This window comes from Corvus kubaryi, unplaced genomic scaffold (assembly GCF_017639235.1).
Source record: "Corvus kubaryi isolate FWS band 111438036 unplaced genomic scaffold, C.kubaryi_AGA036_p1.0 71, whole genome shotgun sequence".
Taxonomy (NCBI): domain Eukaryota; kingdom Metazoa; phylum Chordata; class Aves; order Passeriformes; family Corvidae; genus Corvus; species Corvus kubaryi.
Window position 1 is genome coordinate 9,929,584 of NW_024582059.1, and position 18,012 is coordinate 9,947,595.

The 18,012-nt window shown below is 35.8% G+C and overlaps 1 protein-coding gene across 2 annotated transcripts in view; it reads right to left on the minus strand.

Moving 5' to 3' along the window:
* Nucleotides 1–3,803: 3,803 nt before the first annotated feature.
* The window catches only part of FSTL5 (follistatin like 5), a 278,658-nt gene continuing 264,449 nt past the window's right edge, over nt 3,804–18,012 (minus strand). For both annotated transcript variants that reach the window (XM_042049795.1, XM_042049794.1), the window contains one exon: nt 3,804–6,243. In XM_042049795.1, the coding sequence (XP_041905729.1) occupies nt 5,541–6,243 (703 nt within the window). In that variant the 3' untranslated portion in view covers nt 3,804–5,540. The remainder of the gene's footprint in view (nt 6,244–18,012) is intronic.

The following is an 18,012-nucleotide window of genomic DNA, read 5'->3' on the forward strand; positions in this document are numbered from 1 at the left end:
TTGCTTCTACTTGTTCACAGTATCGGCTGCAACATTAATAATGATTTAGCATAGGTCTGCTGAGATGGGGGTGAGAGGGGGGAAAGCAGAAGAATCTGCTTTCAATCACATCTTATTGTGACAGATTCCAGGATACTGGAATTCCACCATACTGGGGTATGGTGGATTGTGGTTTGCTTTTTTTCTTGAATCTCATACAAGGAGAGTACTGAAAAATTTTACCAGGCAAGTACATTTTTTTTCATAGGTATAATGACAATTAAAAGGAAAGCATATACCTAAGTTTTCATTACTAGAGAAAAATATAAGAAGAAGCATTGCACAATGAGAGAACTATTTGTCCATCCTTGTGTACAGGACACATACCTGGAGAAGATTAAAAATAAGAACATTAACATCATGACTTGTAACAGGAGGCTATTTTTTTCATCTATTAAATTAAAATAAGAACAAGTTTAATATTCATAAGCTAGAAGAAGCAATTTTTCATGCATTAGTTCTAAATAGAAAAAAGCAATTTCAGTATCTTTCAGTCTTTTATCAGTAACTGAATTTGTCATACTTTGTGAAAGGCAGCTCACTGAAGACAGTTTAAAATCATTTTTAAAGTAGTGGCACACCAACAGGGCATTTAACCCATTAAGAGGTGACAGGCAGGATAGATTCAAGTGAAATATGTATTTGTAACTCCTGTTCATGAATTTTTATCACTGGTCAATAGATTTTTGACACATAGTCTTGTTAGTACTTTCTCTGAAAATTTCATTCTAGGTAACTATTTAAACAAAACAAACACCTCTGCCACCTTCCCCCCCCCGAAAAAAATCCAACAAAAAAACAATCAAAAACCCTTCAAATCCAAACAAAAACACCCCAATATAAAACCAATATAAAACCCCTCGAACAATCTGGAAGTTGAATTACCTGTGCTAAGGAACCTAAGCATATCTTAGATGATGATCTCTTTAACTCTCAGATTACAGACCTGTCAGAATCTCTTCCTTCCTCAATACAACAAGGAAATAGTTCACCACACTTTGTTGCCTTTACTGTGTTCTGTGTTATACTCACTGACTGTAAAATAAGTCCTAACATCAGCGTAAGTAAGATTTTGTCCCTTTCTTCCAAATTTAACTATTATGGTGATTCCATGAAGTACTCTAAGTACTGATTTTTTTTTTTTTTTTTTTAATTCCAGTATTACATAAAATGGATTGACAATGTGTGGAGGTAGGAGTCCAACACTCCCTGACTAGGTTCTTTTAGAGGTTCCACATTGGAGGATTTAAAGTTTAATATCAAATTTACTTGACATAATTGTTGTTTCATGACATTTTGATTTAGTAGAGTATTACAGCAGCACACTGAAATCATAACAGAAGTATGATGTAGCTATTGCAAAACGCAGTTGAATCACCATGCAAACATAGTTCCATCACCAGTCCCAGTATTCTCATCATCATGGTGCTGGGTGTGTCAAGTCACCAGAAAGGTCAACAATGGCTGAAACAGGTCAAGCCCATTACTCTCTTCTAAGTTCATTTTAGTAGCTGGCCAGTTTTCAAAGTGAACATTAGGTTGAGCCACACGTACACTTCCTCTCCCCACGCTGCTCTGGCTAGCTCAGAACAGTCTCCACTAATTATCCCAGGGAAAGCTGTTTATACAACCTGATGACTCACTGGTAGAGATGTGTATCTAAGACAAAGTTTACTTTTCAGTCCCCCTGAAAATGCAGCTTTCTTTACAATAATTGGTCATTCTTGACATTCTTCCCTGAGCTCATTATTTTTGCCCTTCTCCTCCGAGTCTTCCTCCATTGTGGGGAGATTGGTCACAGTGAAACACCGTCAGTGTGGTGCAAGTGCAAAGGGTCTCAACTGCTGGGCTCCATCTCACAGCTCTCTAATTAGTGTATGTATGTACAGAATGACTTTTTCCCCTCTCTCACCTCATATGCTTTCTGAATTTGGCTGAAATTAGGATTTTTAGATACAAAGTTAAGACTATGTTTTTCCTCATTTAACAACAGTATTCACAAAAAAATGAATTCATACTTTCGGGTTATTACAGCTAAATAATGTTTAAATATGTCCTTTTTTAATTCCTATGTGTTCTACATTTTAGTTGCTAACCTCAAAACAAAGTTTTCAGTAGGTTTCTTTAGGAGCTGCTTAAGATGAAGACCAAAATGCAAAGGACAAACTGATGAGAGATGAACAGGACTTTATATTAAAAGTGTTTCCTTTGAAGACATGACCATAGTTATGACGTGAGTTCTCCTATCTCAAATTGATTAGTAAGTTAACAGATCATTTTATTCCCCTACTGAACTATACTATAAATGCCTAGAACAGTTTGACTAGAAAAGCTGAGACAAGGACACACTTAAATGGCTATGTTCACATTTGGACACAGAATGGTAAGAGATCTTATCTACAATGGTTTTCTCAAGTTCTCCTTCCCTCTGCCACAGCTTTTTTTCAGATACATCAAAAGGAGCACTTATCTCTGCATATTTCATCCTGTGCAAGTTCTACAATCAGCTTGGGATTTCCTGGAATCCAAGAAACGTGTTCTGGATTTCAAATGAGAATACCCTTGGTTTAAAGTGAGATGTTCAGAGCTAAGGATTTCAAGTGACAAAACATATTGTTTTTTGAGTTTTGCTTAGGCCATACTTCGGCCAAACCGTAACACTTGCAGGTTTTACATTAAACCCAATCAGAAACTTAAACAACTAAAATAAATTAAGTCTCCTATTGTTTCCATCCCCAAGTCATAATGATAGAATCACAAGACAACTGAGGTCTGAAGGGCCCTTGGCAGGTCTCTAGTCCTACACTCTGCTAGTCACAGCCAGTTCCACTAAAGGTCAAATGGGCATAATCCAGACAGGTGTAAAAAACACCAAGGATGGAGACTGCATAGTCTCCCTAAGCAACCTGCTCCCATGCTTGACTGTCATTGCAGCTTTTCCTTACATCCAGTCTGAAACTCAATTTATGCTGCTGTGTCTTGTGCTCCTGCTACACACAGATGTGAAGAATCTAACCCTGTCTCTTTTATAACCTCCCATGGGTACTGGCAGGCTGTTCTTAGGCCTCCCTGAAGACATCACCTCTCTAGGTTGAAAAAGCCCCTTTACATCAGCTTTCCTCATAGAGCTGCTAGCAAAAAATGGGAAAAGGTTCCAGCTCTTCCCCTCATTTAGATTAAAGCTTTCAGTCAGGCCATCTGTATTTGAGAAAGCTGAACTTCAACTGTAAGAGCTACGAAAGCACGGTGATCAAATATTTGTTTAACTTCACTGAAAAAACAATGGTGAGAAGCTGTGACCATTGTTTACATACAGAGTCTGGAAAATATTGTCAAAAAAGAAGTAGAATTATTGAAGGCAAATAATAATAATCACATCACTCAACCTGATGGTCATGTCTCTCTTGATGCAGACCAGGATGCAGTTGGATTTCTGGGTTGCAAGCGCGCACTGCTGAGTCATACTGAGCTTTTCATCCACTAACACTCCCAAGTCTTTCTCCCAAAGGTTTGCTTCAATCCATTCTCCACTCAGCCTGTACTTGTGCTTTAGATGTACTAATAGATGAGCTTTTCTTTGTAGCAGCCGAAGGAAATTTTTCCAGTTACTTAAGAAAAAAAATTCTTTCCAACTGCATATTATTTTGCATATACATAAATACATCTCTTTTCATACATCTGTATAAAACAATAGGTGCTTTCAAATAGTCAGTTTTACTTGCCAGCTCAGTGTGGCTGATTGGACGATTCACCAAAGTCAGGACTGTTTAAAATTTATGGGGTTTATTCTCCTTTTGTCAAGCATTTTCTACATACAGAACATTCACGTGGTATAAATTACAGAACAAAAAATGCATGAGACAGACTACTGTAATTGAGTAACAGACAGTTTACATGATTATTGTTTGTTCACAAAGGAAAAGAGTTCTTAAAAAGGAAAACAGATTCAGTAGCTAGAAATGTAAGCAAATTTTTATCTCAGTTAAATCTACTTACCAGGAGGTTTGCTCAAGCTAAAGAGAGATCTACTGTACCACACAGGGCAAAATGCTCAATGCACACAAGATTACAATGCTAGAAAATTCCAGATTTCTAAGCAATTTTACACAATCTAAATTGCAGTAAAACTTTGTTTAAAAAAAGGTATTTTTTTTCTGATTGCCTTCAGTAAATGGAGGTCATTTTAAGAGCTTATAAGCATTCTTTAGCAAAAACATAATAAAAATAAAAATACTCTCAAACTTCTAAGTCATTGTTCTGAGTCTGGATAGATGTTCACTGCTGGCTTCCTATTGACTTATTATTCTATTTATGGGAATCTTATTTTTCCCATTTACATGTTTAACCAGTGTTAGGACACTAAGTAAACAAACTATAAAAAATACAAAGTTTTTGTTGTTTCAGTTTTTTCCTTTTTTTTTTTTCTTTTGCATTAATCCAATTGGATGCATGGACTAGAAAACCTGTTGAGCTAACCAAATGTTTTAACAAACAGGAATCAATGGTACAATGAATAAGCAAAAATGTTATCTACTGATTGTAGACTTCAGTTCTTTGCATTTTCTTCATTTTCTTAAAATGCATTTTCTTTATTTTTAATTAACTGTTTCCTCAATGATATAAGTGAAGTTTTGTAATGCCAGGTTTTTAGAATGTGGTATACTCTGAAAGGATGTGCAATATTTCTCTTCACTAGACCTGAAACTCCTTGCTGATGCCACCCTGTGATAGCTGAAAAAATCTATTTTTTTTCTAAAAAAAGGTTAAGCTTCTGCAAGCAGCTTTCTCAACTAAGACACCATAAAAATAAACTCCAAAATGCAGTGATCAGAAAACACTGCAAATATAATTTCTGGGGTTTTTTTTCTTGTCCATGTATGTTGCACAACTTGACACCAGGAATTTGGTAGCAAAACTTTCTTTCCAATGGCAAGCAATCCTGTAGCCACAGTGGGAAAAAATTTTATAATTTCTATGTTTGTCTTTCTTGTGAGACTTTCGCTTCAAGGCACAAAAAGATTTAACAGTGGACTGGACAGGACACAATATTTCAGCTTAAGGAGTCAAAGGTTGTTGTACATCAGCTCTTGCTTTGTGTCTGAAGCAGAACGTAACAAAATTTGAATCATATTTAACTCTTCCATTTACAAATGCAAAGTACCATATTAAATTCCCTGAAACTTTTTTGGTTGGTATTTTTTTTTTCCTTCTTCTTTTACAATAATTTATTATACGTATCATGAATTTCAATATTTAGTTATTTCAGTCAAATAACACAATCTCAGTTGATAATTAATAAGGAGTACCATCATCAAATAGCCATCATTTTAGTCACTTTTATGTGGAAGTTGATTCAAATTGTGTACATGTCAAAGGAATAACAGGTATAGAAGGGCTTAACAATTAAAAATGAAAATTGTGTAAATTTGAAGAATGGTGTAATTTAAGTGCAATGTACTGTAAAACTATTAACTCAGTAAATAAATATCTAACACAGATCCTTATGCTTCTCTGACCCAAATTACTGTGTTGCCTCTCTCAACTTCAGTGATTTCACAATTTAACTTATTGAGCCGTCCATCCAGGATAAACAGAGATTCCTTGGAAGGGGTCATGAGATACTGACCAAAAAGGCCACTGTCTTTTATAAGACGGTTCTTATTGTTCCAAGGCCATTCGTCTGCCTTGATGGGCTCCTTCAGACTCTTCACCATTTTAACCTTGCCAGAGGAGAGCTCCATGAAGAGAACATCAGTTTGTGTGCTGGAGCTGCAGTAGACATTGTACTGATGAGCTTCAGTGAAGGATGGCTGAAAAGCTACATCAGATATGTGCAAATTAGTGTGAATGTCAAATGCATCCTGTATTTCTCCTCTCACTGTGATGGACTGGATCCTCATGAGGCCTTTTGCATCATCAATGCTGAGAAGGTAGTGTCCATCTGGGGAGATATGTGGCACGCCCGTCACATTGCCGTTGTAGCCGATCACGGAATCAGTAACGCTATCCACTATGAGCTGCGGTAGGACAGCCCCGGTGGTGTCAGGCTTACAGCAGATAAAAAGATATCCTCCAAGATGTGTATAAGCCAGTGACTGAGGAATGCAATTATAATCCTTTAAACTAATTGTCTTGATGTATGACATTGTTTCTAGATCAATTTTCTGGAGCATGGGATCGTCCTTATGAAGAATATATCCAAACCTGAAAGGAGAAGCACAAAACCAAAGTCAGAGCTACTTGTGTGCATTATATATGAATAGGGAAAGACACCATGAGCTAAGGAGACAAGTTATTATGTGCAGCGGAGTATATATTGCTATATATCTTAGCTTCAGATGTTTCAGATATTAAGCAGTTTATAATATTTAATTTTTAGTGTTCTTGTAAATTAGAGTGCATCAAAAAAAATGCCTAAAACACATTTATCTGATTATTGGGAAAGTTCTTTTTTCCTACTGACATGAGGGAAAAGGTAAACATTACTTTCAGCATATCTATTCACTTCTAACTTTTACAAAAGCCAGGAAGGAGAAAGAGATTAAATATCAATAGATAGTACATCCCACATATTTGAATTCAGTTCATACAGCTCTTCGACTTACTTGGGAACATCATCTTAACCCAGTGCTCATTGTTATTCAGATAATTATCTGAATCTTCCTTATTTTAATTCAATAGAAATGAATATCATAAAAGGATTTAGGTTTATGCCTCCTAATTATCCAAACACCATATTTCTTACAATTTAAATGACCCTTTTTGCTCTTCCATACCTCAAGGAACTTTCACTGAACATGAATAATATGGTTAAATTTTTAAATCCTAGAGCTGATTGTTTTTAACCTTTTAAATATAAACTATATGACTATTCTTTAATGTTAATGTATATATTCTGACTGTACAATCAAATATATATAAATATATATATGCAAAAAATGTACTTCTAAATATTATGGAGTCATATGGAAGTATACTAGCTTTACTTATCTAAGTAGCTTTCACAGCACTTCTCCCAACCAGCTGTTTTCCTTTGGCACATTTCTTGGCATTTTCCTCTGAATCTTTGATCCTAAGAATGAGGCTGTGTAATAATATACATAATCTAAAAAGCCCTTTCACATCCTGTTGATTTAAAGCTCTATGACAGTCAGAATGCTCCAACAATTGAGTTGACAAATAACACAGTATTTTCACACTATACTTGCAACCCCAGTGTATTTATTAGTCAGTGAACCACCAAAGTAATAGGTAAAAAAGGTTTCAGGACATCGTTCAGTCAGTTCTTCAGTATAAGACAGGGTGAATTACATCTGCACTTTCTACTGAATTGATGTAAGAACACTTTTAATTTTAGCCCCACCTTCCAAAATCCTTGCATACTGCTGCAGTATCATAAAAGCACAGAACTAAAGAACTATTTCTGTTGGAAGGGACCTCAGGATTTCATTTGGTCCAAATCCTGCCCAAAGAAGGGCCAGCGTGAATCAGATTGGCCACGATTACAATTTGAGCTGATTATGAGATCATTTTTGACTTTGATTATTCTGCCACTTATAAATACATGAATTCAGTCATCTTCGTTAGAAAAGTGTGAGTGAGGTTTTACGAAAGTCATGTCTGGAGAACTTGGAATGGATAAATTACCATTACTTTTCTACTCATGAAGTCTGCTGTTTTGTCATAGAAAAGTTTAGGATCATCAAGCAGAATTTAATTTTTAGGTTTTTTGGCCACATAACATCTGTTTGTTAATCTTTTTTGGTAGCCATAAAGTCATTGATTTCTGGTTCCATTATTAGTTAGTAAGCATTTTTCAGCTATAAGAAAGAGACTTGTGCTGTATTATGTACAGAATCATCCTGTAATAGAAAAGGTTAAATAGGTAACAACACTGACATTTCCCACGTCTCCATGTTTAATAACCAATTATCTGGGCAGTGGTTACAAAAGGACAATAGAATTGGCTTATTGATTGCCTTTTTACATAACAATGCTCAGCAACAATCAGTGAACTATCCAGGAGTGTTCACAAGAAGATAAAGGGAAAACAAGTAATTTTAAGGTCAGTGTGATGACAGGCACTTAATTTTAATTAACAGTAAATTAATTTTCAGCTATTATAATATTATTTAATCCATTTTAATGAAAGTACATAGTACAGAGAGTTCTTGCTTTAACTACTTTTGATCTCAATTTTTTGCAAACACACAATAAACTTTTTGTGTTTGAGATTGGCAAGCTGACCTTGGGATTGAAAACATTATTCTTCTCTTTCAGTATACCAACATATAGTCATGGGAAAAATCAGGAAATCTTTTTTAAAAGTGAAAGAAAGGGCTCTCTCAGAGTTGCTTTTATCTTACATGGGTATTAAACCACAGACTTATATCCAAGTGAAATTTTCCAATATACATAAACATACACCAAATCCATACTAAAAACACAGCAGTCATCATCTACATGATTAAATATATAAATGTTTTTTAAAAATTGGCCTGTTGTTTTCAGAAACTGTATTAAACACAGTAATAAATTGTTTTCTGTAAAAAAATCAGACATTTAACATTTGAAAATATTTGATACCTTTTATTCTATATATGTGTTCATCATACTTCATGGTACCTTTATTTAATTCAGGAAAAAGACTTAAAATCTCACTGTATGATTTGAGTTGCATTATAGTTTCTATCTTGCATGAAAGAAAACACAAGTAATCTTTAAAAAAAAAAAAAGGTAACCTTTTTTAAAAAACCCAAATGAATTCTTAACCATTTTCTACCACAAAACAAATCTAAGAATCTTAATAGATATATTTTAAACTGATCAAAACCTAAACCAATTTTTTTTCATTTATCATATATCAACCAGACAAGCAAGAAGAAGAAATATTTGCGCTGCTTGACAATTTATTTTTTTTTTAAGATTATTCCAGGTCATAAAAATGACCTTTTTCTAAAGTAAAACACAAATGCAAAACAAGATTAGCATCAATTATCTAAATCAGCAAATCTTAGTTGCTGATTTAAATTGTGATTAAAATGAAGGATTTAAATCAATGTGATTCAAAGAAATCTGCCTTGCTTATGATTATTTGATTAAGCAGTATTAATGATCAATTTATGTGATATTTTTTCATTCAAACGTTATTGATTTCAAGAGGAATATATAAGTTACTTATCGTTGCTCCTCAAATAATATTCCCAGAATACATGTTTTTGAACGACAGGTACACTTAACCTATGTTAACTTTGGTTGCGTAAACCCTCTGATTACCAAATCTGAATGTGTTGCCTAAGTTAAAGAAAAGGTCTTGCCTACCTTCCCTGGGGGTAACATCAGCTGAAAACGTGGAAAGACTCATGTTTGAGATCTAGCCTTCCCCACAGAGGACACTGCCACTGGTTTGTACTCCAGCTTCTCATTACCTAGTGGTACCTAGGTACACTCTAAACTCTGCCAGTTAAAAGGTTTGTATAAGCATTCCCCAATGCATGCCATTAAGATAAATTTTATTTACTGTGGAATAATTAAGATCCTTTAAATGTTTTTTTGTTGAATAATCTGGTTAGTGTCAATGAAGTATCTTAGGTGCCACAGAAGAATGTGGACATAAACCTTCCCCCTAGCACAGGCATGTTTTTAAAAAAATTATGCTTGTCCACAGCAAGGTTCTCCAGGTCTCCACAGTTAGTCAGCAAACACATTTTATAACAAATCAGCTGATAACATACCATGTCTCAAGTGTTTTAACCTAAATTTCCCAAAGAATTCTTGTACAGCTTTATCTGTCTTTGTAATATTTAGTTCACAGTTCAAAAAGCCACAAGTAAGAAGCTTACAGGATCTTGGACAGATTGTTCCTGTGATGTAAACAGTGGCTTCAGCTTTGGCAATTGAGTTTAACTGAAAACTGTAGAAACCGGCTTCAACATTCTAACCACCTTATCTGATGTTGTATTTATTGCACCTGGGAGACCTACTGTCCCTTGCTCTGGAGCTATTAAAGAACTTGATTTTATATGCTACAGCGGCCAACCATAGGTATTCTGATAATCAGTTATACCAGAATGCCTGTTTACAATGTATCTTACTTTTAAAGTGTGCAAAGAGCAATTTAATACATTTTTTTCAGAGATTGTTTATTTTCAACTTACAACTATTTACAGCTATCCATGCTATTCATTGCATTCTGTTTACTTCTGAATTGGAAACAAAGGTTTGTGAGATATGCTCTCTTTCCTTCCTTAAAGTATTGACTTCTCTAGCCCTGATAAAATATAATTCTATTTTCTCGTAACACTAACACGCAAAAGACTTTTTGCTTTATAAATGTTTTCTAGTTCAAACTTTAAAAAGTCACTACTTTGGACAGAGATGTAAAGTTAGCCTAGAACGTAATATCTCTGGAGCTGAATACACTAAAAGATCAGTTATGTGAGCAGAATAATACACTGAACTTAAGCAGTAGTTTTTACTTACTGATTTCAAAGCATTGCACAGATAGTACATAGTGTAAAGAAAGCTGAATGACTGGCCTAAGGCTAATAATCCATTGGCATAGTCTGAGTGAAAATACAGGTTATCTAAGGCCCAACATGGTTTCTAACCGATCATGCTATAGGCTACCATTGCAACTGAGGTACTAAAGAGATGGATGTGAGAATGTACACACAATAAAAATATATAATTTTGAATAAGAGTATAAAAAAATCACTGTCAAAAAAAAAGTTTTTGATTACTAAAAATAGACAGAACTTTGGACCTGGCTGGGAGAGAAGCTGCTGAACTTTCACGAAGGATCTACCCTTCCCAAAACCAGAAGTACAGCTGCCAAAAGTAATTTATTGGAACTAATAGGATTTTATCAATACTACTGTTTAAACAATTCTTTCTTGGCTGTCATATTGCCTGTAACGTTTCAGTGCTCCAATTAAAATTCAGTCAAGCTGGACAGGGATGTAAATACCCAAACAGCCCAACAATATGGATAAAAACAAGGTGGGGGGGAAATCATTTAAAGCTGCCAGACGTCTTGAGTGTAAAAGGATTTGGCAAGCTGTGTGTTTGATATGTTTGTCTGCCTGTTTCAGTGAGAGCTGTGTGGTTGGAGTTTTGAGAAGCTGAACAAATCAAGAGAGGTCTGTTCCTGTGCCTGTGAGGTTTGTGAGGCTGATTCTTAGTCTCTGAGAATTGCTAGGCAGAGGTGTAAGGATGGAAAAAGTAATGAAGTTCTGGAGGAATGATACAGAAGGGAAAAGGGGAAGTGAAGAAAATTGATAAGAAAAGCTAAGATTTCCATGTCTGGTATAGTTTAAAAAACCAAACCCAACAGAAAAAACAAATAATGAGAAAATATACTTTTGTTACCTGAAGATGAGAAAGTACTTTCCAAGCCACCAGCAACTGAGGAAGGTGATAAACAGGTTTTTTTTATAGGGACATATATATCTGTCAGGTTAGATAATTTGTTCCTAATAATTTTGAAAGAGTTGACTAGCTCTTAGCATTTTAATAAATCTCAGAATAACAGGAAAATTTGTAAAGTCTAAAAAAAAAAGACTGTTGAAATATTCATAAGACAAAGTCAGGTATTCCAGCTAAGCTGAACAGCTTGATGCATATCCAAGGGAAATAATAAAATAGATGATATGAGAATGAACTACAGAAAATCATGAATATAACACCGTCAACATGGGTTTATGAAAAAATTAACTTTGTCAGACAAACCTAATTTAATTTTTTTATTAGTAAACTTTCTGAAGGTAACTGAATATCAGAAGGGCATAGCTTTCTTGGAATAAAAACTGATACCTGAAGGAAAAATAATTTATCTGTAATAACATGTAGTTGTCAATGCAGAATCATAATTTTACAGGAAACTTCTTGGTACAAAAGCTGACACTTCACAAAATTTTCACACATGATTTGGATGTAAATATGTATCCATGACACTAAGGTTGTAGATAATGACAGCAAAATCATTATAATCAGTTGCTCATTCAAGCAAAATGTGTTCAAAGGTAGCCAAGTGTAAAGTTGAGCAGCTTCACAAGTGAATGAGGAATGTAGGACATGAACACAGATCCGTATCCTAAAAACCAGCAGCTATAAAAGATTTAATGATCATAGCAGACATGCAAGTCAATATGAAATCTGAGTCTAATGAGTTAAAACCAAAACCCAAAAGCCTCTGACCCTCTGTGAAGTCCTTGGAGGTATATCCAGAGAGAGGTAAGAATAATACAACAGACTCATATTTGTATTCTGCACTGAGGAGATTAAACTGAGAATTCTTTATGGTTTTTTTGTTAGTTTTTTTTTTTCCTTTCCATTTCTGCCCTTCTAAAAAGGAATATTAAAAAATTAGGGGCAAGGACAAACCTGAAAATTATTTGTGGAATGGAGACAATGGTTTTATGCAACAGTCTGAATCCAATATAAAATGACTGCATACTGAAACCAACAACTTTAAATGAGGAATAGGTATTTTTTCCTAACAATAGGGACAATGTACCATTGCAACCAATTACCAGAGATATGATGAATTTTCTGTGGTGGGAATCTCTGGTAAAGATTATACTACTATCTACTTGGATAAGTAGATGTAGCTTCAGAAGTATCAGATTCATTATCTGAATCGCTTGATGCCTAATTGAAATGTTTAAATTCTAAATTATATACAGAAAGTCAAAGAAGATGTTCTCATGGTCTCTTCTAGCTGATGAATATATGAAACATCATTTTTTTGGCTTTGTTCATATAATCAAAATTGCATAGGTACAATAGATTTTAATCTTATACTACTCATTCATTTGATGCTGAGATACTAAGAATCATAAAATCATAGAAACCTCAAGGTTGGAAAATACCTTTAAGATGATACAGTCCAACCATTCCCACAGTACTACCACCATTACCCCTAAACCACTAAACCATATCACCATATCATCCAGATGCCTCTTAAACACCTCCAGGGATGGTGACTCCATCACCTCCCAGGGCAGCCCATTCCAATGCCTGAAAAGCAGCAGCCAAGTGTTTAAACTTCATGAAATAGCGGCGATTTGACACAATGCCTTAGCTCACACACACACACACAAAAGTAGAATGCAGACGAATCTGCCTTTCTGCAGGACTCAGGTTGTGATCCCACTTTTCCACGCACTGTGTAGAAAAGAGCTGTTTTTTAAAACTTACCTTACACTGTTTCTGATCTTAACTAATTGTGAATTTCACACACTAGTTACTAATACTTTTACAATTACTGATCTTTCATACACACACATATGTTTTGAAAATAAGCATCCTCCTTGACAACATATTGGTCTCCAAATTCAGGAAGCTTATGAATTGCTTGTAATATTACAACCATATAATGATAACAGCTATAATTTCATGTGGTGTGAAGGATGTTCTAAGGCTGAATGGTCATTCTTTTGAGGTTTATGGATCTACATGTAGAAGATCATGGTCAATAGCTTGGAGGAATGCAGTTAGATCACGGAGACCTGCTTCAGAACTGTTACCTGTTTACACACAGCAATGATCAATTGCAAATAAATTTTAGCCCACTGTCCAATAACCTAATTGCTGTCTTCTAACTAACTGATTAATCTGTCTTCCCTTCTCTACAGTATTATGAACCTTCTCAGCATACCAGTGTCAGATTATTAACTCTGCTTCCATTGCCAGATTTGCTTTCATCTTTCTGATGAGAAGACAAGAACAACTGTAAAAAAAAAATAGTACTTACCAAATTTATCAGAAAAAAGTATTGCAAGTCACTAAGGTGACAGTTTTGGACTGCACAGGCAAGTAGATTGGGGGATGCAAAAAATGTTGTCCTCCAGTGGTGTCTACAGAACCAGCAAAGCAGGGACATCTCACAAAACTGATTATCAGTGAGATTTTTGTATGAGGTCTTGGAAAACCAAATCAGTAAGTGCATGTGCTGAGCTTTGACTACCTCAAGATATCTTTTTCCATTCCAAGTAAAGGAAAGCTATTAAATCTGAGTAAAGAAGTCTGCATTAGTACTCTATGTTCTATAAAAAGCTGAACCCAACTTACAAAGTAGCCATAATATTGTAACTTTCCAAAGCACTTGGTGACTTAAAAGGATTTAAAAAATACATCCATTCATAATTATGTGATGAAATTGTGTCTGTCACCTCTGTGCAGTTAGCCTGGTTTTTATGATTAAGCTGTTGGAAAACAAGTGATAGTTGAGAATACCTTCACTTTTCCTGAATGTTTTATGTTGATGGAATATGCAGTGAAAAGTTTCCTCTCATATAGCTTAGTATGTAGAAGCCTCCCACTGCTCATTAATTTCTGATAAATATTTATGACAATTTCAACCTTATGTCTCTTCTATGCTGTGAAATCATGCACAGTATCAGACAGCACATAAAGGCATTTGTCACAGTGCATATTGGAATCACATGTAACTTAAACCTGCCAGACATAAGAGCAAATCTTTACATTTCCAGTAATTTTTTGTACAGTCAATGCAAGTGGGAACTGTAGCCTGTGGGCATATCACTCCAATTGGAGTAAACGCTAGAACTGTGAAATCTGTGATTGTTTCTTTCTGCACTTACTCCATATGAACAAACAATAAAGATTTTAATCCCAGATTTTCAAGATTTTTGACCATATGTTGTGGCAAAAATTTAAAAGAAATAGGACTAATTATACTTAGCAACTCTATAGCAGTTTCTGTAAGAGCAGTATACTGGTTTGGCTGAGATGGAATTAATTTTTATCATACCATAATTTTTATCATGTATGGTGCTGTGTTTTAAATTTGTGAACAAAAGTGTTGATAGCTCACCAATGTTTTAGTTATTGTTGAGCACTGCTGGCACAGCATCAAGGTCTTCTCTGTTTCTTACTCTGCCTTCCCCATGAGTAGTCTGGATGTTTGCAAGAGGTTGGGAGGTGACACAGCAGGCTACCCCAGGGATATTCCATGACATGTAACATTATGTTCAACAATAAAACTTCTTCCAAAGTAGCTGTTGCTCCTGCTAGGTGGAAGCTCAGCTGCTGGCTGGGGACAGCTCACCACAGGGAGGCATTAGTTTTCCATAATGAGCTTTACAGTACCCAGACAAAGGGGAACTGAGGTAACTAAAATTTACTTGTCCAAACCAACTTAAAAGAGATGGGAAGAGTATCCTATAAGGTGGTAATTGTAAAAAGCATTTAAAAAAAAACAAAACCAAAAAGCAGATTATATAGATGATTGCCTTATTTTTTAAAAATGAGAAAAAACTTGCCCACATATATAAAGTCACATAATTACAGTGACGAAGTTAACAACATTAAAAATTCTGTGTTTGTCTCACAAAATAAATTCAAGACATAATTTTTCAAGTATTTTAAAGCATTTTAAATGTATTTAAAATATGGGATTTTGCTCCAAGTTTTATGGAACTATAAGCCTGTCTGTAACACATACAGAACAAAAAGAACAGTAAACCCAGGAAGTCCATCATTCTTTTCCCAAAATAGGTATCATAATTACCACTATCCTATTTCCTGAAAAACAACCTGAAAACTCTCATTGCCAAGCTCTCATTGTCAAAGTAATCCTTATAGCAAATCAGATTGTTGCTCTACCAAAACTACTCCTCTCTCTTGCTCGCATCAGATTATCAAGTGTCTCAGAGTGGAGGAAATCTTTCAACAAATCTTTCTTTGGGATAATGTGCTCACAGAAACTTGCCCATCACTGAGAAACAACTTATGACATGAGGCACTAACATTAAATTTATATTTTAAAAGGTATCAATTTTGGAAATCTTACTGGGCATTATTATTATACATAAATATTGTCTGTTTTTACAAGTATTTTCACATCCTGTGTTTTTTCATACCTAATTTTCACAGTATTTTACCTGCAAAATTTCCATCACCTTAAGTTCCATCATTTGTGTCAGGTAAAAAGGGTAAAAACCAAATTTTCTTTTCCTTACATGCTATACAACTTTCACTTATGAGAAAATAGGAAAGTGCAGAGTATCACACTACAACAGGATTTATATAGCTGCTGCCCTTTCACTGCCCAAAATAAATTATTCAATCACCACCCTTTAAGGTGGGGGGCTTTCAAACCAGAAAAAAACCCCCTCTGTTAATGTAGAAAAATGGTTTATTATGGTTTAGAACAAGTAGTGCTGGTTTTACGTAAAATTCCTCTCAAGTTCTTTAACAAGTCTGTTCAGCTTAAGTAGCACTGACTCTTGCTGAGTTCAAGAAGAGTATTTTGCTTTTGAGGAATGAACAAAACTTTCTTTTCCCCCTCTCAAATACTTCACTGTTCCTGTATATCTGTTATGTCATTGCTATTTCTAGCTATACCAAAAATGCTTTGAAAGTCATTAAACAATTTAAAATGTGTACAACTTCCTGCTCTGGATTTTGTGGGTTTGTTCCATAACAAGAACCTAGATTTCAATAAATTAATTAGAAAATGCATTGTAGAACTATCATTGGTAGAATGTGCTATGTATAGGTAGTTGTAAATGAACCTGAAAAACAGAAACCTGGCTGAAATTTTTAGTGACTCACCCAGTTCTGTGGGAGGTTTCCTGGTTACAGGATGTCACAATTATGTCCATAACTCTCCATCTTCATCACCACAGTACCTACAGAAGTTTTTTTCCTATTTCTAGTACTGAGAAAAGGCTTAATACGAAACTTATTCCAGAAAGTCAGTACTTACTGCCTGAACTTAGCACTGCCACATTTTAGTATCTCTTTCCATATCTGAAAAGGGTTGACATTATTTACAAACCAAAATACATAGCCATTGCACAAGGAGGTTGTTTATTGTCAAGCCTTTTCTGAATTCAATAGATACAGCCACAGGGCAAACACTCATCTTGTGGGTTGGTGTATTTCAGACTGGCAAGGATTCTGCTACCATTTTGTTATGACTGTGAATAGGTGTGTAGCAAAAGATCCTTAAGTATCCCTCTTGTCTTTGGACCCTTCTTCTGTCATCTAAATCCTACAGGACAGAGGGAGGGATAAGAGGGGAAAAGCCCCACACCAATTCAGTGCTGAAATTGCATGAAATATCACTCTCACATACCTGCCGTTTACTTACTCCCAGTCTGATGAGTTTTAATGGAGGTATGTATTATTTGATATAAAAAGGGCATATGTCATAGGTTAGCAAGCGTAGTCCCGGAAGGGACGTCCTTGCTAAGGGGTGCTTACAGTTTCCTCTGGGAACTGACAGAACCTATCAGCTGGCCAGTTTGAATATGGACAATTCGCTAAGCCACTTAAAGTTGTGATCACCTCTGTGATCCACATTTAAGAATAGGCAAACTCCCCCTCCAATCTCTCTCTCGTTTCCGGCGCTGGGACAGGTGGCTGCAGGCCCCGTGTGGGGCCCAGTGGGCCCGGCCAGGCCCTGCTTGGGCCAGGCCGGGCCGGGCCACGGCCATCCTGAAGCCATGGACCTGTTCCAGCCGTGGAACCCCCCCCACTGCCTTGCCGTGGGCAGCCGGAGCGGCTCGGCTCTCCCCCCTCTCCACTGCGATAAGAAAAATTCAACATTCCAGCTGCAAAGCTGCAAGGCCGAGGTGAGATTAACCCTTTTATTGCTGTGAAGAGCTGAAAACCTGAGGGAAGAGAGAGAGGAGATGCTTAAAGCTGAAATTCTGTTGTGAAGCTATGATATATCAGAGTATCCTGTTGTAATTTCATGAAGATATGGGGGGTGGAGTGTTCAACTCGTGAGCAAAAGCACCTGCGCTGAGATAGGCAGATGCTGACGCAGCTGTAATTTCATGAGAAGTTTGGACAGGGAGAGATGGACCAGATGAGGACTTTTGCTCCGAACGGGAAAGGAGAAAACCTCAGTCCGTAGAGATGCTCCCAGAGATAGTCCTAAAGATGAAGATGATGAAGACCCTTTGCTCCCAGGGAAGGAGAAGGGCCTCTGTTTTT